The following is a 26,530-nucleotide window of genomic DNA, read 5'->3' on the forward strand; positions in this document are numbered from 1 at the left end:
CGTCGCTTATAAAAAAAAAGAAGTTATTCGAGAACGTTTGAAAGGCCTTTATTTCAAGATCTGACCTTGTTTCATCGACAATTGAAGAGCTTGGTGCAAAAAGGAGTTATTTACAGTTTTTTTTTTGTTTTTTTTTTAATTTTTAGTAGGGACAAAAAACATCTTATGCTTTAATATGTATTCCTTATGTTGTGTCTACTGTCAGGATTAGTTAATATATTGTGATGGGGTCATTTTGGGCTCAATTTGAACTTTCTAAGCTTGCTACAAGCAAAAGTTATTTTGCAGCTAACTCTTTTTTTTGTACCAATTAATTAAATAACATCTGTAATTATTAATAATTGAAATAACAAATTAAAAAATGCTCAGAAAACGACAGTACTTCTTATTTTTTTCAAGCCAATAAGTGTAATAATTACAATCAGCATGTTCAGCCACTAGACTATCTGAAAGCTTTCGCAGATATTTCCTTCTCGTATCTGAGATATACAATGTCTTTTTCTATCAGTAGAAAAAGATATTCTTCTAAACAATGTTGAAAATAGTTCAATTTGGTGGACATGTATAAAAGAAAAAATATAGATAATTGGTAAATCTGTTAACTTACTCGATTGGTCGCGAGTATATGTCAGGCATGGATCGACAATTGCAAAGAAATGTACAACCCCAAACAAGATTAGATTAGCAATGAAGGAAACTAGTCGTAAGAGTGTTAGCATTGCTTAAAGGCACCCTCCGCCGCTCTGTCACTAAACTGCGATTATTTTAGTCTTAGCCTGTATCTGTGAGATACTCGCGCCCGCTGGAAGGTTGTACATAAAAAACTTAAATAAAATTCAACTTCATATAAAAACTAAAAAGGTTATGATTTCAAGTCAATAAAGAAACATAATGTTAAGCTCACAACTTCAATTCCTCATCGTCGCTTATAAAAAAAAAAAGTTATTCGAGAACGTTTGAAAGGCCTTTATTTCAAGATCTGACCTTGTTTCATCGACAATTGAAGAGCTTGGTGCAAAAAGGAGTTATTTACAGTTTTTTTTTTTTTTTTTTAATTTTTAGTAGGGACAAAAAACATCTTATGCTTTAATATGTATTCCTTATGTTGTGTCTACTGTCAGGATTAGTTAATATATTGTGATGGGGTCATTTTGGGCTCAATTTGAACTTTCTAAGCTTGCTATAAGCAAAAGTTATTTTGCAGCTAACTCTTTTTTTTGTACCAAAATCCTAATTTTCAGTAAAACTTGAGTACATATTAAGTACTTTAGTCCAACAGATTTCTTGTTTTTGAGCTTTTAAGTGGCATTTTGTGTCTTGTCGAAGCGAATGTTAGATATATTATTATGCCTGTCAAAAAGAAAAATAATAATATCTACCAGGGAAGGGATTAGCTATGAGGTTAGCATACTGGACTCCCACGCGGAGGTCCCGGGTTCGAATCCAGCAGCTGACCCTTAGATTTTCTCTTCCTAGGAGCTTCTTACAGCTCACTGTCCGGTGATGGACAGTGTTGTCTGTAACGAGAGAACACTGTCCGGAGGCCGGCAGTGCACTGGAAAAAGCTCCGGGCGCTAATGACCTCAGCTGTTGATGCGCCAAAAAAATAAAAAATAAAAATAATATCTACCTAATATAAAAACATTAAATAAACCTAATAAAAAAATTTTTGTTTGATTGATTGCGTCATCTTTTCTGTTTAGAGCAAAAGAAAGTTATCTGCAGTAGAAAATCAATTTTGCTCCAAATCTAACCTAGGTTAGAGAATAAGTAATAATAAACGAGTCTGCTGCATAAAGACTCGTTTATGCACCAAAAGATGTAGAATTGAACATACAATAGGGGGCGCCACTAAACACATTTTCTGAAAAAAGAAAATGTAGATAACTCCTTTTTGCACCAAGCTCTTCAATTGCAACTGCAATTCCGGTAGGTTTAGGTTTTAAAAAGATCTGTCATTAGAGATTGTTTACTCTTGCTTTGCAGTTCTCTATAAACTTTTTGATAGGCAGATGAGCAATCTTGAAGATTTCCATCTATTTCCGCTCTGTGCAGTAGAGGATCGTTCTCTAAAAAGTGAAATTACATTTGTTTCCGCCATGATCGAACATTGTTCTGTACGTTTTCAGAGTGAAGTTTCTGATTTCTTCATTGAAAAGATCTTCAAAATTATCTTTAGTCGGTAATTTTTCTGATATAAGTGCCACCAAAACTGCTTTCGATCATTTCATTTTGTGTAAATAAGTCTAGAGTAACATCAACAGTGATTTCAGTGAATCCACCGCCTTCTACACACTGACATTATGAAGGGAGGACGCGATTTAGAGACATAACGTTTGCAAAACAAGTCGCTCGGTTTCTCGGCTTGTTCTAACTTGATTCCCTGTGTCGCGACACTAATTGAGTTAGCCGTGGGTAGCTGTTCGCCGATATTAATTGTATTCTAACAAGTGAGGCGTTAATGACGTCATTATATGACGTGCAAGGCTTACTATGTTATTATATTCACGCTGAATAGGCTCAACAACATTTTCCTCACTGTCCATTTTCCAATAATAAAGCTACACATTTCCTTAACCAGTTGTAAGAAAATTTCTCCGTTTTTCCTGACCGCGTGGGAGTGAAAACGCTTAGTAAAGGTACCGTGTTATACAAGGCCTCATGTATTATTTACATTTTGATATTTCATTTAAATTGAATACCACGATTGATTCATCAGTGACAGTAAGCTTTTTCCTTCCTTCTGTCTAGTTTCGGATCATTTATTCGTCTTTAGAAATTGATTCAATGGTAAATAAATCGGGCTCCCATTTATAAAGCGAGTCAAAGTGATTTTAATATGAAGGTGTAGTTAGTAATTTAACCCTTAAGCCGTCACCTTTCGTAAAGTGCTATGATCCGTCACCTCGGGTCATATTGACCCAGCATTAAAAACTATTAAATAAAAAGGAAAAACTAACTAATATCACGTTATAGGGAATAGAAATCGAAGACAAAACATTTATTTATACTTTAATAAAACAGAAATCAAATTAAAAAAAAAATCAATAACATAAAGATGTAATTTCTAAATGAGGTGCTGCTTAGCATGTATTGAAAACCAGAGAAAATATTTACAGTTTACAATTAAAATTAAAACAGTTAATTAATTACAATTATTTCTACAGTTAGTGCAAATAGTTACTGAGTGTATCTTACATATGTAATTTCTTACAGTTACTGCAAAAAGTATGATATTTATTGTCCCTTGTACTAGGGCATATGAGGCATCTTCTTCGTTTTTTAGGGTTAGGAATGTCTTCTCCATTTGTTGCAATCGGAAGAATTGTAGCGCCTTCTTCTTGCAGATAAATATTGATCCTCACCTTCAAATTCCGTGGGATCACGGTGCTCAGCGACCTTCTGATAATGACGTTTCACAATAATTGATGCCCCAAACTTTTGAGGAAGGTGCGTCGGTCCATTTTGAGATTTATATTATTTTTTGTGTGATATACTCGAACGCATTAATGCCTGACACATTAAGTGGTAAAAAATGGCCATGGGCAATCTACTTGTTTTTCTTCCTACAGAATAATTTGCACAAAGTTGGTCATTAGTGTCTACTCCTCCTTTGGTAGCATTGTAGAAAGTTATAATTTCGGGTTTATTTTTGTTCCCTGTTCCGCTGTCAATGGATTTATCGCTATGCATTAAAACTGTCCGGTAGGACAGTTGTATAAGGGTTGATCGTCAAAAAGTGCACGAAAAAGCGTAACGTTGAAAAACACCCAACTTTGACAATTTTTTTCTCTTTTTCTACAAAAGATAAAATTCCCAAATTTTCTTTAAATTAAAGGGCAAACCCTCCTTTATATCTGTAATTTTTTTGCAACAACCCAGATCTAATAGGTTTCGAGAAAAAAGTTGCCGAAAATGAGCAAAAACGGCTTTTTCAAAAAATGTTCTTGTTCTTGTTCTTCTTGTTGTTGTTGTTGTTGTTGTTGTTGTTGTTGTTGTTGTTGTTGTTGTTGTTGTTGTTGTTGTTCTTGTTACCTTTTTTGTAAACAACGTACAGCCTAAACGCGCGAACCGATTTTCATGAATGAGGTGTCATTCGATTCGGAATTTTATGTAGATGTGCCTTTTGGGGGTCTCGACCCTGTACATCGAATGGGAGAGGAGTTAGCCCCCTTTATGTAAGGCCCCCTCCAAAATTATTATTACTAATTACTCTGTAAATCTTGGCCCGATTTTGATAAAATTTGGTAGGATGATAGGGTTAGGGCTCCCCTACGTAACATTAAAGCGGCGATCAGCTCTTACACTTGTTAAGGGGAAGTATAGGAATCGTTTCAAATTATCGACACGTGAACCGATTTTCATGAATGAAGTGTCATTCGAATCGAAATTTTGTACAGATTTGCACTTTAAAAGTCTCGACGCCTTGCCTCATAAGGAGGGGAGTTTGCCCAACCCAAAAAAGGCCCTTTCTAAAACTATTATTACCAATATTTCTATAACGCTTTGTCCGATTTTGATAAACTTCAGCTCGTATAAGTGGTTAAAGCTCCTCTACATTGCTGATGCTCTTGCACCTACTAAGAGGAAGTACTGCAATCGTTTAAATTATCAATGAGTGAACCGATTTAAATCAATGAATTGTCGTTCGATTAAAAAATCTTTGCCTCTTTGCCTAGAAGTACTGCAATCGCAGTTTATTTTTCTTACTCCTCTTAAAAGGAAGTAATGAAATCGCAGTTTAATTTTGCTATTTACGCACAAATACCTTCCTATGTTATTCAAAACGCTTTTTCAAAAAAGTTGTTACTGAGGATGGTTTGGGGGACCTTAACGATAATCATTCTTTAAAAAGATCTCTCTAGTGGTAGTTACGGTTCCGACTTACCATCTTATCAGGTTATAATGATAGAATAGCTTATTCCAAATTTAAAAAAATCTGTAAAGCAGATATGTAACTTTGTAAAATAGACAAAAAGGAAAATCTATCCAAAAGGTACAAAAATCTCTTTAACAAAAACTTACAGTTTAAAATGTTAAGTATAAGGGTTGATTAAACGCCAAAAGGTACACAAATCAGCAAGCACCCAACATTTCATTAATTCTTCATTAATATTTAAGTAATTTTACTGCATTAATATTCATTAATATTTTTTAGAATTTATTAGATGTCACAGACCCTTATGCTGGCCACTTCATTTATAATATTTTTTTGTTATAATTATGATAAATCACACATATGTACATGCATGTTAAAGTAGAAAAAGACAAAGTTAGAATAGGCTACTGTCTTGAATTCGTCTTACCGAAATATTCGTGAGCACAAATAACACACAGTTAATAACAAGTAGATTATTCAACAACAATTATTAATTTCTCAATTGTAATTTAATTTAGTTCCCCTAATTTTACTTATAGTAAAATGCTGGAATAATTAGCTGTCCTAAAAATATACATATCTTATTTACTTTATATTACATATTACATTTTTTTTTATAAAAAAAAGTTTTGAATTTTTTAGCCTCATAATTTTTTTTTATTTTTTATAACGTTTTTCTTTTTAACCTGTATTTAATAGTTTGATTATTATAAATAACTAGATATTACAGTCAATCTACAGTGCTACTTGAACAAATATTTTGTAGACGAAAATGGCCAGCATAAGGGTCTGTGACATCTAATAAATTCTAAAAAATATTAATGAATATTAATGCAGTAAAATTACTTAAATATTAATGAAGAATTAATGAAATGTTGGGTGCTTGCTGATTTGTGTACCTTTTGGCGTTTAATCAACCCTTATACTTAACATTTTAAACTGTAAGTTTTTGTTAAAGTTGTTGACAGGGCCGGATTTAGATGAAGAGAGGCCCTAGGCTATTCCACTTATGAGGTCCTTTCACCTCCAATTTTTAAGTTGGTAAATTACATTTTTATGTTTGTTTATTAGTCATATGCGTAGAATTTCTCCTTATTTTCGGTTCAGTGTTTTAGTGTTAACTGTTTTTAGAATAGTGTAAATTTTGCTAACAATTTGAATGTAGGCCCCCTCATGATCTTGAGGCCCTAGGCTGAAGCCCAGTTAGCCTATAGGTAAATCCAGCCCTGATTGTAGATAACAAAATTACTGCTCTTGATTTTTTTGGTACATAAGACACCATAGAAATTTTCTTTGTGAACCCAAAAAAGGTAGCTGTTCGCTTCCCTTGACTTGTGTAACAGAAATGCATTGGGGATTTCTTGCCTATTTTTCCTAAGAGTCCCAACAAAGTTTGAGAAATGAACTAAGACTAAGAAATGAACGGCACAAACTGTCACCTCGGATCAAAATGACTGGTTCGCGCCCGTACAGCAGGCGGCGGGAAAAAATCCTATGCCATCTCAATCAAAATACGTCAAAAAGAGATAAATAAAAATTTCGCGAGCCCAGCCCTTATAGATATTAAAATAGAAGACTTGAAAGTATGAGCTGGGACAATATGACCCGACGTGACGGCTGAAGGGTTAAGACAGGGTATTGGACGGGATTCTATATTTATAAATGAGCATTTTAATATAAAAATAAAGTAATTCTTACAACAAAATGGTTTACAAACGGAAACATGCGTTAATTTTCAAATTAATTTTCTTTTTTTCTAAAAAAAAATCCAAATTAATATCCTGAAAATTTATAATCCAATTTATCTATTAAACACCATCTGGTTGGGTTAGTCTCTGTTCTTTAAATTCGTAATAAATAAAGGTATTAAAGATGAAAGAGATAGAATCTTGTGTAAAAACTTTTCTCAGCATGGCCGCCTCTTTAGATTTTTCTTATTTCTCTTCCCCAATATCTCCAACTAAACTCACCTCTTTTGCATAAAGGTTTACTTTATGAAGTAAAGTTGGATGATACCAACTCCAGCTTACTGTTTCCAGTACTTGGGCTCCGAAAAAAAAATGAAAAGTTCGTCGTGTTTTAAGTTTGGTTTTGAAGAAAAAAAAAAAATCCGTAACACCTCTTAAATATCACAACGGATTATTAACTAAACTTTGAGATTTTTGTTGTAATCGTAATTGGATTTAATTTTTTCTTTTTAATTATTTATTTTTTAAAGAAATAAAGGTTTATTATGTTTCACTAGGCCTCATGTTAATCTATTATTTCGTCTAGTTGAACTAACGTAATGGATCGATTTGATTGGTTACCAAAGCAAGATGGTGTCTGTAGTGAAGCGGAGGAACAGCTAACAAGATGAACAGTAGAAATACTCACTGCTTCTTTAGGTTTCAGATTAGGGTTTCAGTCTTCCCATTAATAGCTAAGATAGCTTCGTAGCGCCATCCTGGCTGTTGCCTAGTCAGTTACAACCTAAAAAGGCTCATAACTGTCACCAGAAAATAGTTAATTAATGCCTTACATTTTCTGAAAGGTTTTACGTAAGATCGAAACTACCAATCTGATGTCGAGGACGGCAGCAACAAATTTTGTCCAGAGTCCAGAGTTCAAAAGCGAGAAATAAATATTACCAAACACATTCCAGGTTTGCGGTCTAAAGCCCCTTACGTCGAAGCGATTAGATCATCTCCACGATCGTGGAATCAGAGATTTTTGAAGAACAATTAGACTGAGCCATAAAAAACTTAGAGGTTTCAGAATACTCTGTAGGGTAGAACTAAAAGATATCTATTGCAACCTTCTGTAGGATCATTCAGAAAAGAATTAGAAATCTGAGTAATCCTGTAAGGAAAAATAATCTCCCTAGTGTTTTTCCTGTAAGACTATTATCATTTTTAGCATAAAACGCTTTCAATTTTTACCTAATAGAATTCAATCTTTTTTTTAACCCCACACTAGACTTAAAAGAACAGAACTAAACAGATGCTATCGACTACTTAAAAGACTCTTAGACGACAGATCAAAACTCTCTCTGGACAACAAAAGACTGATTTATACTTCTATTTTGAAACCCACTTGGGTGTATGGAATAGAGCTTTGGGGTTCAACCAAACGCTCCAGTCTCCAAAGGGTTCAATCGCTACAATCTAAAATACTTCGAACTATTGTACAAGCTCCTTTTTATGTCTCCAACCTGGACTATACACACTGACCTTAACATTCCTTTTATCACCGAAGTCGCTAAAACACGATACAGAAAACTTCACTTTAACCTGCAATCACACGTAAATCATTCTTCCAGAACTCTTCCTTACAACCCGACAACTTCTCCAATAGTTCACTTCTACTGTACAGTATTACCATTGTTACTTATAGTGCCAATGCGCTGATTGTAGCACAAATAAACGCACAAAAAAAAAATTATTTTTTCTACAGTTACCAAATTAATATTAATATGCCTCATATGTCAATTATGCTCGTGTAGCCCATTTCGCCTTTACCATCAAAATAGAGTCTTTTGAGAAATCATCTGCCACAAGAGTCCGGGCATTAACATTTGATCTTTCGTAATTTGTTACGGATACAAAGCAGATCGGGTAACCATTCCAATCTGAAGGTGGTAATCTATAGACAATTCGAGGATTTGGACTTGTCTAATCGCTGCTTCCACTTCTTCTCTTCTCAGTGCTGCCTTCCTTCCTATAAACAGATTTTACTTACACCACCAGATCAGGCACACATCGGGCATCTTTGCGTAGCTCTGTTGTGGGCTGAATGATCACTATTTCACTGTTTTATCATCACATTGAGCCGGAGAACAGTGTAAAGCAACCATTTTCTGCCATTTAATGGATTCTCAAATTTAGAGGTAAGGCTCTCTTTAAGGCTGTAAAAAGCAAAATGAATTGAGACGATTAACAGCTCCGCTCACCGTTAGTATCTCTTTGTATCCAAATTTATCAATAATGCTTTTTATTTTTTAGACAATTTCGCTAGGATGAGAAATTAGATATATTGTAAACTCAAAAAATATATTCAATTTTTACTGAGTGATTATTCCCAAAAAAATATGGTTACCTTTTTTCTGTTGCAGGTGTTATCTGTTTGAAGGACGTTGTAATGAAGGTACCAGCACTAGTCAGAGCAGGTACAACAATGCAACTGGCTTGCCACTACGATCTGCAAGGAGATTCATTATATTCAATCAAATTCTATCAAGGTGATGAAGAATTCTACAGATATGTACCAAAAGAGGCGCCTCCAACTAGAGTCTTCCCATTACCTGGTATTCAAGTTGATGTAAGTGGTTAACAATTTACTATTGACCGAAAATGTAGTTATTTGAAATTTATCACAATGTCTCCAACTTAAATATTCTTAGGTAAATAAGTGTTAAAGCAAGAAATAGATTCATTCAAAGAAATTAAGATCTAGTTTGCACTACTCCATCAGCTTTTCCTAACTGCCTCTATCCGTTGATCAACAGAGTACATTAAAATTGGAGTACCCTTCTAACAGTTTCTCAGACATCTGTTAAAATTGCTTGGGATGTTTCGTGCTTCTAATATGAAGAAGAACCACTAATAGAAAAACTTATTAACACCATCAGGTGTGGGTAAAAATAATATCTAGGACATACACTGAGGAATGAGAAATTTGACAAACGAATCAAAAGGGGCAGATTGAATGTCATTAGTGTCGCCAAAGACACAGGGTATTATTGTTTTGATAATATTAAGATGTAGCCAAACACTAACTTTGCTTTACGTCCAAAGCATAAACCGTCTCTGGAAATCTTTTACTAATCTCCGAGAGTCCTGGCAAACGACTATGATGAAGCAACTGTACGGTGCGACAGAACCGAAGGAAGGCAACTTAATTTCATTTTGTATTTGGCATCCCATTTTTATTTTGCTGGAATCTTCTTCGGACTAGTTATCATTCTATAGTCTCGAAACCTGAAAATGAATTGTCACTATAAATGGTTCTAGAGGCGCTAAAATAAAAATAATAAGTTTTTAGATGTATTTTAATATATTTTAATTTACGCAAAAATTCACATCATTATGAGAAAGGTTTTAAAAATTTATTTTTCTGCAACCATGTAGGGAAGTTCTCATTACTCAATTAAAATCAGCTGTGTAATGCCCAACTTCCCACACTAGTGGGGGGAAATTCCCATTAGTGTCACTTTCCGCACAAGTGAGTGGAAAAACTTTATTGTGCTTCCTTGATATAAGAAGTTTTGTTATTAACATAAATATTTTCTGTAAAACTCTAATAAGCTTATTTAAATTTATTTTATTTAAATAATTAAAAAACGAATATTAAAAAATAAAATAAAAATTGAAAGGAATATAGAAATAAAAATAATACTTTAATAAATAATTAGATATTTTTAATTATAACAGTTTAAAAGGTTATAGTGTTACCTTATAGAAATTTAAAATGGATTCTAGTGATGCCTGTTTAGAAAACACTCCTCCATCAATAAAAGAAACAGCAGAAAATGTAATAAGTAATGTAAATAATTGTAATATAACAATAAATGTTTATAATAAATAAATTACTTTTTGTAGACTGTAAAAATGAAATTTTTAATTTTATTAGTTAATAAATGGTTGCAGAAAAAATGTAATATTTAACTCTAGTGTAAAGTATTTTCCTCACACTCGGCAATTTGCACTTGCACTCGCATCGCTTCGCTCGCTCGTGCGTACAAACCCTGCCTCGCGTGAGGAAAAGTACTACTTTCCACACTTGTTAAATAAATAACTATTGTTAAGATACACAATTAGTAACAATGACAAAACTGACACCACTACGAACTCACTTACTGAGGGAAGAAGTTATCCAGTGTCTAAGTAATCATGAACAGTCCCTAAGTAATCTCTAGAATTAACTATTCTCTTCAGATGAGAGAAAATCACGAGCCCACTGGCGTTTTAATCGCTCAGGAGGATGATTTGGAAAGTAATGAGATGATAAATGGCAGACCAGAGGATTGAAATGAGACTGATAAAGGTTCTGATGAAAGTTTCTGTAGCGAGTTCGAGCACAACTTGATTTACAAATGGAAATTCTGTGAGAATGTTGGATTTGAAACGTAAAATGGAGCGTTAACGATAGTGCGGAGAATTTTCGGATAAGGAGATAGAAATCGTTGAAGATTGGAGCGTTTTGTTGAACCCTACAGTTGTAAATCAGTTGAATGAAAAACTTAAATTTAAAAAAATTAATTATTTCAAATTTAAAGAATAATTTATTTATTTATCAGAAGTAGGAAAACAAAAAACATGAACACTTACTGAAGAAACGTCCAAAAACACGCTTCCAAATTTCAAGATATTTCAATAATACATAAGATGCGATTATCCTCCATCTTATCGAATAATGCTATACGATAGATCGTAAGATCTTGACTTGTTTACAGTGGAACAACTTTAGGCTACATTTCTTTTGAGATAACTTTCTGGTAAAGACAAAGTACAATTACAACAGTACTCACAGCCAACAGCACAAAAAAAACAAAATATATAAAGTAAAAAAAAAACTAAATTCAAATATAAAAAAGCTGAATGATATACATTGCTATAAATTTCAGCTACATTGTTTTCTTTACATTATCTTTAATCATCTGAATTTGTGTTGTGTCAGGCTGGATGTAGTAATAATTTTTACTGTAATAACCTAGGGCAGAAAGAAAAATATAACTCTACACTTGTTTTTCGCGTAGTGGACATCATGTAACCAACAATGGAACAAGATTTCCAACATTAAATAAAAAGCTGCAGTTGTAGGAAACGTGGTTTCATCAGGGGGGCCCCTCCGTCAGCCGTAACAACATTTGGTCCCACCACAGTAAAATTTTTATAAAACAGATTCATGTTTAGATTTCTCATAAAAATTAGAGATTTAAATGTGGGTGTATACTTATTTACTTTCTTTGTATTAAAACTGTACGGTAGGACTGCTAATATTGTAATTAGAAGCTATACTTTGAAAGGACACCACTGAAATCTTAATACTTTAGACCAGTGATTCTCAACCTTTTTTTGGTCGCGGCACACTTTTAACATTTTCAAAATATGGCGGTACACTAACAATAAGATAAGTTTAAAAGTATTTTACTTATCCACAATACACTGTGTAAAATTGTTTATGTTTATTTTCAATATAAAATAATATATTTATTAAGGAATTAATTACAAGTTAATAATAAGAATACTTTTAATGAGAAATTTGAGCTTGATGTTTTTTTGATAATTTCGTTTATATTTGGTCGTATAAATGATAATGCTACTCTCATATCGTCTTCTACATTTAATATATAATTTTTATTGAATGCATTTCTAAAATTTGGCGGCACACTTCAAAACTTTCGCGTCACAGTGATTGAGAATCACTACTTTAGATTCTTTTATATGTCCATTAGACTTCTATGGGTACAGAAGTTACCATTTGCGCAGGCGCCACAAAGACTTCAACAAATAATTAATTATTATGCAAGTTTTTTCCCAAATCAAAAGTTCTGCTTACCACCAATTGCAGGCAACACCGTGCTTCATACAAAGCCACAGAGAGCGTACAATAAAATACTGTAAAGTTTTTCTATCTTTTTACTAAAAACTTCACAACTATAACTAATGCCTGCCACTAGTTAATTTAATAGTATGTGGGTTTGATAAATAATAAAACTCGCTAAAGTTGTAAGTAATAACCTGATTTATTACACATTAACATTAACTAACATGAACATTTACTAGCAACTAACGCTATTCATTACAGTCACAACAGTTTACTGTTACTTACTCACTACGTAACGCCACAAAACTGTTCCACGACTGACCACTGGTCCGCACTGCACCGAATTGCACTAGTCTCAGCTGCACTAACAAAGCTCTACTCATCAACTGACTAATTGCCCAACTAGCTACCACTGAAGCACTCCGTAACACTGACTCTCTCAAAAACTATCACTTTCAAAGTGTCTCTCCAAACTGTCTCTCAAAGACTCACTCCCACGACTAACTCAAAACTCACTCGAAAACTCTTGACTAAAAACTCTGTCTAAAAACTTGATTAAAACTCGTTAAGAACTGACTTCTCCAGCTGTGTCTGCCTCCTTTTAACTGCGTCTGCCCCACTCCGTCTGTGTCACGCCCACCGGCTGGTCACTGGCTGAGGAAAACACCTATGCCACCACCCCAACTGCGGCCTCTCTCTTAGCTGGCTTTTACACAGCGGTGGTCCGTTACAGGCTACGGTCACTAAACTCCCTGAACAAACCAGCCCTTTACTTTCTCCTCTGGCTCAGGTAGAGACCGGCCTTTTGTTTACACAGTGTCGGCCTGTTACCGACTTTGGTCGCTTAACCTCTAGAACAATCTAGGCCTTTCTTTTCTCCTCAGGTAGAGACCGGCCCTTTTGTTTACACAGTGGTGGCATGTTACCGACTTTGGTCGCTCAACCCCTAGAACAATCTAGGCCTTTCTTTCCTGGCCAGGTCAACTTCGTTACAATACTTTATGGACAGTGAGTGCAACACATTATAATTTTAGAGAATTTAGGACTCGAAAAGCTAGATAACAACACCGACTCGGAGAGAAAAACTGACTGGCAATGGTTAAAACCTAAACTACTCTAAACTCAACAAAGAGCGAGTGATAATTTTAAGTGTATACTTTGTGGTTTGCATTACGCAATATTTTTTATGAAGCAAAATTAAAAGGAATATTCTTAAAAAAAAATATAAATAAATAAATAAAAGTTACTCTTATCTGGATAAACATGCTGTTATAATGAAAAGTTTTTGATATTTATTTCGGGAAAGAAGTTTATTTTTAATTGCCTGGAAAAATTCAACTTGAATCTCAGTTGAGTTTTCAGCGTGATAAATCTTTTACTGTTGTATTAGCCATTCTGCCTCTTTCTTCAGACATAAGTTGTTGTTCATTATTCTTCAATGGGTGCAAAGGAAGATAATTCTATTATTATAATTTTAAGAAATAACAGGGGCAAAACAGTACACCTGCTGTGGACGCCAGAACTATGCCTTCAAAATAGGTCAGTGCTGGTCGTATGGTAATTTTAATTATAAACAAATGGAGAAAAACAATGGTTTGCCCAAAAGAATTATGGGTAAGTTAGCCAAAAAAGGCTGAGGATTCCAGATGCTTCTCAAGAGGTAGGTTAAACTTAAACGGTCAGAAGAACAAGAGATAAGTACTCCATCTTTAAGCATTTCCTTTCCATCTGTCGGAGGCGATGTGGTGATGCATCTCATCCAACTGCTAAAAAAATCTTTGGACTGTCGTTTCCCATCACGATCCATCTTACTGAAGATTTTCCTTGCTATTCTTTGACCATCCACTTTACTAAGGAGGCCAAACCATCTTTTTTTCTTTAAATTTTGTTTTTAAATTAGATTCAGTCTCTTGTGTTTGCCTGCCTTAGTTTCTTAGTAACAGTAAATTATTAGTACTTATCAGCAGGTAGCTGATAAGCTGGTATGATGGTGTAAAATGATGGTATTAAAGGTTAGCATCCAAGATTCGCTTAAGTTTGAGGGGTTTTGTGATTATTTATTTAGCCTCCATTAATTTTTGGAAAGCACAAAAGAATCTGTCAGATTTTTAGAACGTACATTACAGATTATAAGTAAAAATTAAATTCCTCCGTTTTATACTTGAGTTCTGTTAATTTTAATTTTTAAAAAAACGCTCCTTCTCTTTAATTTAATAAGTAACTAAACATTTAAGAACATACGAAACTGTGTTGTACGAATTGTAGTGATATTGATCTATGAATCAAGTCTTGAACTAAGTCAACACGCACAAAATCAACATGCAAGCTTTGTCTAATTGATTGCATTTAAAAACTTACGCAAAACGCTTCAGATAAAAGGTACTAAACATGAAAGAAATAATAGCGCAAGGTATTAAACGTTCCTCGTATATTTTATTGTGGACTTTGGTGTGTTGTTAAAAAATGTTTGAAATAGTAAAGAATGATGGTTATGGTTTTTTCGACCATTGTTGATGGATGATTTTTGGTGAATATCGAGGTGCGGTCTTAAATTAATTAACAACTTTTTTGCTTTATACCAACGTTTCGGTAATTTTTACTACCTTCTTCAGGGTATTATAAAAAAAAGTTTGTGAAGTTTAATGTAGAGCTACGAGTATATCATCATAACTGTTAAACTTCACAAACTTTTCTTTTATAATACCCTGAAGAAAGTAGTAAAAATTACCGAAACGTTGGTATAAAGCAAAAAAGTTGTTTTTTCTGCAACCATGTAGGGAAGTTCTCATTACTCAATTAAAATCAGCTGTGTAATGCCCAACTTTACCTCACCAGTGGGGAAAAATTCCCATTAGTGTCACTTTCCTCACTAGTGAGTGGAAAAACTTTATTGTGCTTCCTTGATATAAGAAGTTTTGTTATTAACATAAATATTTTCTGTAAAACTTTAATAAGCTTATTTAACGTAACTAAATAATTAAAAAACGAATATTAAAAAATAAAAAAAAAAATTGAAAGGAATATAGAAATAAAAATAATACTTTAATAAATAATTATTTTTAATTATAACAGTTAAAAAGGTTATAGTGTTACCTTATAGAAATTTAAAATGGATTCTAGTGATTCCGGTTTAGAAAACAGTCCTCCATCAATAAAAGAAACAGCAGAAAATGTAATAAGTAATGTAAATACGTAAGTAATGTAAATAATTGTAATATAACAATAAATGTTTATAATAAATAAATTACTTTTTGTAGACTGTAAAAATGAAATTTTTAATTTTTTTAGTTAATAAATCTAATGGTTGCAGAAAAAATATAATATTTAACTCGAGTGTAAAGTATTTTCCTCACACTCGGCAATTTGCACTCGCTCGTGCGTACAAACCCTGCCTCGCGTGAGGAAAAGTACTACTTTCCACACTTGTTAAATAAATAACTATTTATTTAAGACCGCACCTCGATATTCACCAAAAATCATAGTAAAGAATAATTCAATAAATAAAACAGTTAAATGTAAATAAATTCATTGAATATTATTCAATCTATTCATTTTGTTAGGGTTAAAGGGGGATATAATAAAATTATATACAACAAACGACACAGTAAACTATAAATGTTATATTATAATCATAAACAAAGTGAACACATTTTAAACATTTAATTAAACCAAAAGGGCATGTACATTCAGCACAGAATGTAACACCAGACAGACAGATATGTACATGAAGCGCTCAACAACTACTCCCTCTGCCCCACTCTTCCAATGGTACCAACCGAGACTTGCTAAATACTAAATAATATTTTATTAATTTTTATTTTTAACTGATTTATTCATATACCCCCCAAAATAAACAAAAAATTATTATAAACTTAATTTCACAATGCTGACGTATAGCAAGACTTCGAGACTAAAAATCAAGCATTAGAATATTCAGCAAGTTTTATATATTATATGAACAAAACGAATTCTGTTTTCCATGGGAAAAGAATGTATTTGCCACATACATTGTTAATGCGCCGGGTATGTCATCTGCCAATAAATTATCTCACCTTAATTCTTATTCAACGTATCACTCACCTAGTTTAGATAGCAGAAGTAGAAACACTACCTTACAAATATTCATTATAGAAAGGTACACCTTGTGAAAGATAAGTGGCAAACGCTCCAGCGAAAGACACCACAGTCTTCCAACAAACTAGCTGGAACTTGGTAGACAGGTAGAGGAATCACTTTCTTGCGACATGCTTTCATGAATACACAATAATACTTATTGCAGAAGACAAATCGCCCGGGATAGCTACTAAGAGAATGCTTTCAAGTAAATCTGCATCGTCTTCTCTTTGATGAGATGACGACTCTTGAGGCAGTTCTTATAAGGAAAAAAGTATCCATTCATTCTCTTTCAAATGGATTTCTAATCCAGCCTAAATGACCATTCTGGATAGCACTGCATCCAAATATTGTTTCCCGGAGGAAAAACCACAGCACCTGTTACAACTTTTATAGTTTTTTTTTTTTTAATTTATTTTGTTATTTACAATCTGTATACAGTATACAATAAGTGAATACGTAGGGAGTGATGAACTGGTGCGGGAAAAGAGCAGGAGGAGAGAAGATACCCAGCGGTAGCACTCTCTATAGGAGAGAGGAGAATGTGAGGAGAGGATGTGAGGAGGAGAGTAATAATTTAGGTCTTCAGCCTACAAGGAAGTCGCGGGGCTACTGGCGATTCAGTAGGCGAGGAGTATTAGGGAAGTCAGAGGAAGCGAGAGACTGTACAAGAGGATTGGAGCAAGAAGAGAGAGCAGTATGGAATTTTTGGTATTTAGTCTTAGCGAGTTGGTCTATAAAGGGAATGTTGAGGTCGTTGTGAAGAGTGAGGTTAGTCACCGTAGAAAGGTGCGTCAGCTATCTGTCGGCACGAGTTTTGACTGAAATGTCCTGTACTGTCCGTATGTTTGTAGGTTTGGCTGAACCTCACAGCTCTAGTCCGTAAGTCCACATAGGTTTGAGGATAGTACAGTATATATACAGGGCAATTTAGAGCGTCGTCCAAGAAGTCTGTAAAGCAGTTTCGCACGTTTTGTCATTGCTTGTCTTTTAAGTCTAGTGTGTGGGTTCCACGTGAGTCGCGTTTCTATGTAGAGCCCAAAGAAGCGCCCAAGATCTATACAAGGAAGAGGATTGCTGTTGAAGAGGACAGGTGGACAGGAGCCTCGCAGGAGAGTAAACGTGGCAAGCTGGCATTTCTATGGGATCAATTTAACCCGCCACTTCTTGGCCCAGGATTCTATTTTATGTAAGTGTGTCTGTAACTTGTATGAAGCTGATAAAGGATGTGTACTTGTAGCTAGTATGGCTGTGACGTCTGCATATGTACTCTAGAGAAGTGTAGAGGGTTGTACAGGTATGTCTGATGTGTATACTGTGTAGTTTTATACTTAATTTTATTTTATGGATTTTAGTTTCTGAATGGCCAAAACCACTGCTCCTTAATTTTGCACAAAGGTAGAAGCCTGTCAAATGTTACATTCGTCAAAGTCTTGATGTTGTAATGAGCTCAGTTTGTCTATGAGTTGGCTTAACCAAAATAGTTGCAAATAGATGCATAAATCAAATATGTTGACAGACCGGGGGTACTAGCACGGCCTCCAAGATAGTTGAAGAACTGACACCACCATGTCCACTCCCTCCTATAGGATATTTTGCATTTTATTTATTAAAGTAGCAAAGTAAAGATTTTCCTAAGTTCTAACTTTAAGAAAACCCAGATTCTTTCCTATCAAGCAAAATTCTTTATTAAACCATATTTTATTTGTATTTTTTATTTATGTAGTAAAACTTGACTAAGTTTCTGAATGAGCGGACTCATAGCAGGTTTCCAGGTTAGTTAATTAAGAAGTTAGTTACTCACATTGATCAATCACCATTCTACGTGGTCGCATGAGTTGTAACTCATTTGAAACCACTCTTTTGAAGACTCTATCGTGCGCATATCAAATCAATTTCAATGCTTGAGTGTTACAAGAACAAGACAACCAGGCTACCTGGGTAAAATCATTCTTTTCTTGCTCATTATGTATACGTAAAGCCTTAATTAATATATAATTTTCATTATAGTTTCTAGGTGCCACGATAGCCGAGCGGTTAGAGACGAGACCTGTAAAGCTAATAGTACTGGGTTCGATTCCTGGTCTTAGGCCTTGGATTTTATTTAATGGTTAATTTAAAAAAATTACAGTAAATTATACGAGGTGTGGCTATTAAATAACGAGACTATTGCTGTAAAACATTTTATTTTAAACTTATGCATATTTAGTTATTATCACCTTCAATATACACCACTCCCCTATCCCTACAACGCTCCATGCGAATTTACCATTGTTCGAAACAGTGCTGGAAGTCTTTTTCTGTGAGCTTCTGCATGACGCGTGCCGCTTTTTCTTTCACAGCTTCAACGGACTGAAATCGTGTTCCTTTTAATGCAGATTTGACTTTGGGCAACAGATAAAAGTCACATGGGGCCAGGTCAGGCGAATAAGGATGGCCTAAAACTGGGATGTTGTATTTGGCTAGAGAAACGTCTTGACTGACAATGCAGTGTGAGCTGGCGCGTTGTCTTGATGGAGAACCCCGTGACTTCGGAGTTGAGCAAGCACCTCACGGTAGTAATGTTGATTAATTATAATCGATATTTTCATCCGTTTTGGACGTGGAAGGGCGACTCAGGTGGTCATCATCTCCGACATCTTCTCGGCCATCTTGGAAACGCTTGAACCACTCAAAAACTCGCGCACGTGATAAACATTCATCGCCATAAACTTCTTTTTATAAAAGATAAGTTTCAGTAGCGGTTTTACCCAGTATCATGAGAAATTTCACGACAATTTGTTGCTCTACCACATGTGTAGTATCATATTTTCGGCAAAACGAAACTAACACCTCTTATACAAACGACGGTTTCGGTCAGACAGATTTCTCTAAAAACACGTGAGACGCTGCAATCGAAAGAGAAGGCTTTACGCTGCACAGCTGTCGGTCGTCAAGATTTGGCGCATGCATAGTTTTTCTGTAGCAGCATCAATCTCGTTATTTAATAGCCACACCTCGTATTTGCTAGTTGCCTCCGTCCTCGACACCTAATTCGTGGTCGGACGTAAGGTCCGCTTGAAAAAATAGGTAATTGCTTTACTTTCTTATAGTTCCTCTTATATCTTTAACCCATCTTACTTCTAGATTAGAATCTCTTACACACCTTCCGTCATTTCTCTAACAACCATATTGCAGAAGCTCATCGTTTTTCCTAAGCTTTGCAACTAAATACGGAATAAATGACACCTTTTGATTAACTCTTTACCTGGCCAATAGTTCACTAACATACAATTGTCCATATAGATTTAGAAATGAAGAAGAGTTGTTCATTAAGCCCCTTAACTTTTCGTTCTGATCTACAATTTTTTCGTTACATAACTGAAAGGACGTATTATTTATTCAATATAACAAAGTCTTGTAATAAATAAAGAGTGTAGCATTAATTAAAGAACACTATTTCAAGGTCAGAAGTGCAATACAAAAGGCTCCAATCTCAACTGCAGTCCTAATATGTTAAACTTTTCAAATTTATAAATAATAATCACAGGCTACACAAATGATAATCAGCTTTTAGACGCAAATATTCTGGAAAACTAATTTAAAACATAATATAGTTCACGCCATTTACCCGGACATACGTTTTAGTTTAGATAACAACTCATTGTAACAGCCATTAAAATATATCACTACGATTACACGCATATTATTTTAGTGACAAGAAAATATATGTATTACAGTTTAATAAACTGAATTACTATCAATGCACGCCCCGGGGAAAGCGAGATTAACCTAGTTGCAGAAACACTAATACAGTAACTCTGCAAATAGACCGTTATCAGAGCTTAGCACTATTCTACGATCGTATTGACATAACAACTAATCTGCCAATACTAATACTGTATTAAATGGTAATTTGAACTGGACGGATTGTTTATTTATATTTTAAGCTGATTTAATGTTAAGGGAAACGAATACGTTTAAGCTTAGAAAAATACAATTACTTACAAGACTCTTAAAGCGAGCAATCTTATTAAGTAGCCAATTTCTGTGACGTCATTAAAGTTCTGGAGGATAAATTACAAAATATTTAATCCTAAATCCAATGTAATGGTCGCATAAATAATCATTTCATTTGTCGCACACTAGCTGAAGAAGACAAGAATTCAAACGCTGGAACGTTTTTTTAAAAAACAAAAATATCCAGTGGTTCTGCGAGCAAAAAAAGTCTTCTCAAAAATAAATCTAAAGATGGTAGTTACTGCTTTGTAACCTTACATTAAGTAAACCCCTTTTTTTGTTTACAAATGTAACTTCCCACTGGTCCGTACGAATTTCTTAGTTAAGTATGACTCATCAGTTTGATATATTTTACCTCACCTTATCTTACACCAGAGAGCCGCGAGTATTCAGTGTTCATTTTAAGACGGCTCAAATGCCTTTCATGCTTAAACAGTTTATCTGAGCAAAAAAATGGTAGAGGAAAAATTTGTTGCCTGTCATCTCTAGTTTCAGAATATGTGACTTGATTTTAGATTCCTGCCCGCATACGCGGCAGACGCGCGACCAAAATTGAGGGTTCGCAGTTGACCCCCATTTTCACATACACAGTTTTAAAGAGTATAAAATGTTATGAAAGAAACCGTAAACCGCAATTTGATATCTTCAAAATTAAAGGTGCTAGCCATTGCAAAATCTGGTATTTATTAATCATATTTCGATGTTTTAACTTGTTATCAAAGAGAAAGAAGAGCATGCGATAGGTCATTTTTATGTATTTTTTTCATCCCCTTTCTACTGAATATATTGCCCAGGCAGTACAGCTAGTATTTTTCTTAATATCGGGAAATATGTTGTTTTCCGAGTGATTTTCTAAGAAAAATCAAATGTTAAGAGCTTTAGATTTTTCTCAAGCATACACAAAATGGTTAAAAAATAATTTTACATCTGTTACAAACAAGAAGGTTTAATAATTTTTTGGTAATTCTAGGAGAGTTGCGTTTAATTACCAAAAAAAATTGGGAACCTCCTGCCACATATTTAAGTGATCAATATCTTTCATTTAAAGGATCAAATTTATTCCTTAATTAATCAAAAAATGCACTTTACGCAGCTTGTGCAGCATGTACCGTGGTCTTCAAAGGTGCCTCCTCAGATACAGAGAGCAATTGATAACCTCCTGGGTAACCTGGCTTGCGAGCCACAGGAAGCACCTTTGAAGGTCAACTGCTACTTTTGGACGCGTGTCAGCCGCGTATGCGGGTAGGAATCTAACATCAAGTCACATATTCTGAAACTAGAGGTGACGGGCAACAAATTTTTCCTCTACCATTTTTTGCTCAGATTAACCTTTTAATCATGCAAAGGAATTTGAACCGTCTTAAAATGAACACCCTGTATTATGTCAACCTTTCAAATATTCCTAGTAGTTTTGGCTTTATAAGTTCTATATGCAGTGTTGGGGGATCTCTTAACTTGTTCTTTGTCTCGTTGAATGTCCTAAAAGAAAGGAAGAAAGAGCAATTTGTATTTACATTAAGTTTAAAGAATATTTTGTCAATGACCGACTATTTGTGAAGCAAAATTCGGCCACTTTCTACTCTTGGGAATCGCTGAAGAACTCTGCTTCTAGGAGAAGGCCTAAAGTGATAGTACGAAGATTTAATTCTTAGCCAGGATTTTGTTTTTATTAAAACATTCCTCTCCGTCTTGCTGCAGCGAGGAATTAGATTCTGGAATGCCTAGATATTCACTAGATGTTAGAGTAGAATTAATACTACCTAAAACTCTCTTAGGGAAGGTTTTTTCAGAATATTTAGGGGAGGTAATGGAAAAAAATTTGCTCCTAATTCTTGTTTTCAAACTTCTGTACAAGATCTGGGTTTTTCATCAGGGGGATGCTATACGAGGGTCGTTTGAAAAGTCCGTGCAAAGTCAGAGAGATAGCACCACTGGCGCGTATCGAGGTTATGTTTAGTTAGTAGCATCTCTTGGAAGAACACACACCAAGTTTCAGTTAGATCGGTCTATTTCTTTGTGTTTGGCATTCGTTTGAATCGAGGAAGTCGGGTGATTTTCAAAAAATGGACGAAAAAGAATTTCATGTGTTGATTAAACACCACTTTATGAAAGGCAAAACGCCTCAGGAGACTAAAGAGAAGCTTGATAAACATTATGGTGACTCTGCACCTTCGATTAGAACAGTTTATAAGTGGTTTCAAAATTTTCGGAGTGGCCATATGGGCACAAGTGACGCTGAACGTTCTGGACGCCCTGTTGAGGTTACTACTCCAGAAATCATTGATAAAATCCATGATATGGTGATGGATGACAGAAGAGTGAAGGTGCGTGAGATTGCTAGTGCTGTGGGCATCTCGAATGAACGGGTACATAATATTTCGCATCAACATTTGGACATGACAAAGCTATCCGCAAGATGGGTGCCGCGATTGCTCACGCTTGACGAAAAACGAAATCGTGTGAAGTGTTGCAAGGACGGTTTGCAGCTGTTCCAGAAGAATCCGCAGGACTTTAAGCGTCGTTTCGTCACTGTGGATGAAACATGGATACATCACTACACTCCTGAGACCAAAGAACAATCTAAACAATGGGTTACCAAGGGGGAATCTGCGCCAAAAAAGGCGAAAACCGTTCCTTCGGCCGGAAAGATTATGGCGACTGTCTTTTGGGATTCGCAAGGAATAATCCTCATTGACTATTTGGAAAGGGTAAAACTATTACAGGTGCATATTATTCATCGTTATTGGACCGTTTGAAAACCGAGCTGCAAGAAAAACGCCCACAAAAAAAGTCCTTTTCCATCACGACAATGCACCAGCTCACACCTCAGCAGTTGTGGTCGCAAAATTAATGGAAATAGGGTTCCAACTCGTTTCACATCCCCCCTATTCTCCAGACTTGGCTCCCTCGGACTACTATTTGTTCCCCAATATGAAGAAATGGCTGGCGGGAAAAAGATTTTATTCAAACGAGGAGGTGATTGCAGAAACGAATGGCTATTTTTCAGACTTGGACAAATCCTATTATTCGGAAGGGATCAACAAACTAGAGCAGCGTTGGACGAAGTGTATACACCTAAAAGGAGACTATGTTGAAAAATAAAAAAGGTTTACCCCAAAAAATTAAGTAGTTTTTATTTTTGCACGGACTTTTCAAACGACCCTCGTATAATTGGCGCGTGGAACGAGTGGAAGGCACGAAGTGATGTAAATAAAATTTGCAGTGCAGAATACATTGTCAAAATAAAACTTAAAAAAATAGAAAATTCAATAATTCTATTCAAAACCAAGTTTTAGTAAATGAACAGGACCCAGAAGTCAGTAAGGATTACAAGAGCTGAAAAGCTACAATCCGTTTTTTTTCTTTTTTTGACCCGCTCCATTATAATATTACATTGTAGGCGATATTTATGCTTCAGACTGTACTTCATCTCAACATTAATTAACAAAACATTGTTCATTGTATAAACACAAATCCTTCCAGACTCGCTGGCTTTCGCTACCCTTTTTAAGAATTATGGGCCACCCACCACCAAGAGACCCTTTTGTGTACGTAGGCAAATTTAGGCAGTCCCATTTATTTGTAAAAAGCGATCTATATAAATGAACAGTGGTTCTCATTTGAGTTATTCACCATACTTACACACTTAGATGTATCTCTATAAAACTGTGATTTTTTTTTTCCTTTCTCTCTCCACTTATAACTATTTATTATTTGATATGGCCAGTTGTTTATTTTTGTAACGTATATAACCGGGTACGACCATAAATAGAAACCCTGTGACGCAGGTTAAACTGGAAATATATGAAAACGACATTTTCCAGCAATATGTACTCAATTTATTCTGAAGAGAGCTTTATGTGAAACCATTTTTTACATTTCCGTTATGAAATTTTATTTATAACACTTCCCCTAACCCATTTTGTTATCATTATTGATGCCTGATGTTTATAAACATCATCATCGGATGTTATTACTAAAGGTTTTTGCTTTTTATGAAGAACAGCAAATGTTTTCTATTATTGCATTTTAAACTTCTGTAGTTTTACTGTAAAAATTCACAAAAAGAAATTCATACCGAGTATAAATGGATAGAGTCGAATGAGGTAAACATCATAATTTATATCCAGTGTTAAAAGAATCTAAATTATGAAATGAAGTTGAGGTTAACAAGCACGGTCATGAAATGCAGAATTCTTAAACTTTAAAAATATAAAATATAAATACAAATGAGCCCTTTACTTTTTAAAGAAAATAAAAAGTACACGCATCATTTCCTAGCAGAATGTCCCATCCTAAAGAATTTCAAGGAAGTGCTTAACAAAAGTGAACAGCTTAATTAAGAAGAAGCGATAGAAATATGAAATAGGCAGAATTGAGACAAACTAAGTAGAGTTATGTGGAAAGGCGGAAATTATTAAATGAAATTATTAATAAAAGACTAGAATGTATAAATTCTTACTTTAAATAAGGAAATGTTGGTTTATTCTATTGTTTTCATTTTATCTAAGAAATTTAATGTAGAATTATTAAGATTAAATATTTAATAATATTAAATAACAAAGAAATAAACAAAACAGTAACATCTGGCAGACATTATATTGCACCATGTTAAAACCATATTTTATTAAATGCGATATTTCCATGAATTTATACAATTAATTGGCTTTAATAAACTTGTTTTTATTTTTAATTTTAATAATACTGTATTTTCTGTTCTGAGAAGGCGTTAAAAATTCTTCGCAATTGATATTTGAGCCTTTAATTTAACTTCTGTTTCCTTAGATTTATCTTCTTTTACGTACATCTAAGAGCAACCAATTTCAATGTTGATTAGTAAATTTTGCATTTAGTGATAAGACTGGTTTTAATCTAAAATGGAAATCAGGAATCCCGTTAGGACGTTCTTATCAGCCTTTTTTATTTAATAAAATTATTTATTTATTTTTTTTTATCCAACGGCCTTTCGAGGGATCATTTCCGTTTCGTGCAGGGTAGCCCAAAGTCTGTTCGTCTTTGAGGCGCCAAAAAATCTTCTCTTTTTCTCTTTCTCCGTCTAGGAAGGTGCATTATGTTAAGGTACTCGTTGCCCACCTTTCCGAGCACAAGAGACAGATGTCCGTTAGGGTGAAGCTGATTTTAATATCGTGGCCCTGAAGTTAACCAAAGCTGCGTCTCCATTCTGAAATTTGGCACGACTATTTGGATTTGAAGGTCTGCCTGTATGCCAATATGAGTCTACCAGAAGGCCTATTTTTTTAGTGGACGGTCCATAGGCAATGATGCTCGTTTTGCTGCAGACGGACATAATGTCCATGCATTGTGTTGTTTTTCTTAGTATTCTATTCATTATTATTTTTTATATTATTTTGTATCGTTATTTAATAAACACATTATTATTATTTTTACACACATTATTTTTTTTTTTATGATTTAAGGCGCATCAACATCTAGGGTGATTGGCGCCTGGAGCTTTTTTCAGTGCACTGCCGGCCTCTCGTTACAGACAACACTGACCATCACCGGGCAGTGATCTGTAAGAAGCTCCTAGGAAGAGAAAAATCTAAGGGTCAGCAGCTGGTTTCGAACCCGGGACCTCCGCAAGGGAGTCCTGTACGCTAACCGTATAGCTAATCCCTTCCCTATTATTATTATTATTATTATTATTATTTATTGATGCTCATTTTGTCTAATAATCGGCATTCCTATATCTGAAAGACCTAGTTATCCGCTGCAATGACTGTACACAACTTTTACAGGCCAATTCAACGAAATGATTGACATCTTTGTATGAACGGTTCCCTTGACAACGACACAAGAGCTAATTTTAAGAGTGAAATATATATTTTTATTGTAAACAGACCCACAGAAAAATATGTTATTCTCAATGTTAATATTTGTTTTGTTTATAAATCTGATATTTATCTTGTAGAATACGTGCATAGAAATATTGATAGCAAACGTTTAAATATATATCTATCTAGATATATATCTATAAGTAGAAATGATATC

The 26,530-nt window shown here is 34.5% G+C and overlaps 1 protein-coding gene across 1 annotated transcript in view; it reads left to right on the forward strand.

The window, feature by feature from the left end:
- LOC141454735 (uncharacterized) overlaps positions 1 to 26,530 on the forward strand; it is a 633,436-nt gene that overhangs the window by 296,533 nt on the left and 310,373 nt on the right. The window contains exon 2 of the mRNA XM_074129302.1: positions 8,973 to 9,178. Coding sequence (XP_073985403.1) covers positions 8,973 to 9,178 — 206 coding nt within the window. The remainder of the gene's footprint in view (positions 1 to 8,972; positions 9,179 to 26,530) is intronic.

This window comes from Rhodnius prolixus, unplaced genomic scaffold (genome assembly GCF_049639745.1).
Source record: "Rhodnius prolixus isolate KJV_2025 unplaced genomic scaffold, Rpr scaffold_9, whole genome shotgun sequence".
NCBI classification, from domain to species: domain Eukaryota; kingdom Metazoa; phylum Arthropoda; class Insecta; order Hemiptera; family Reduviidae; genus Rhodnius; species Rhodnius prolixus.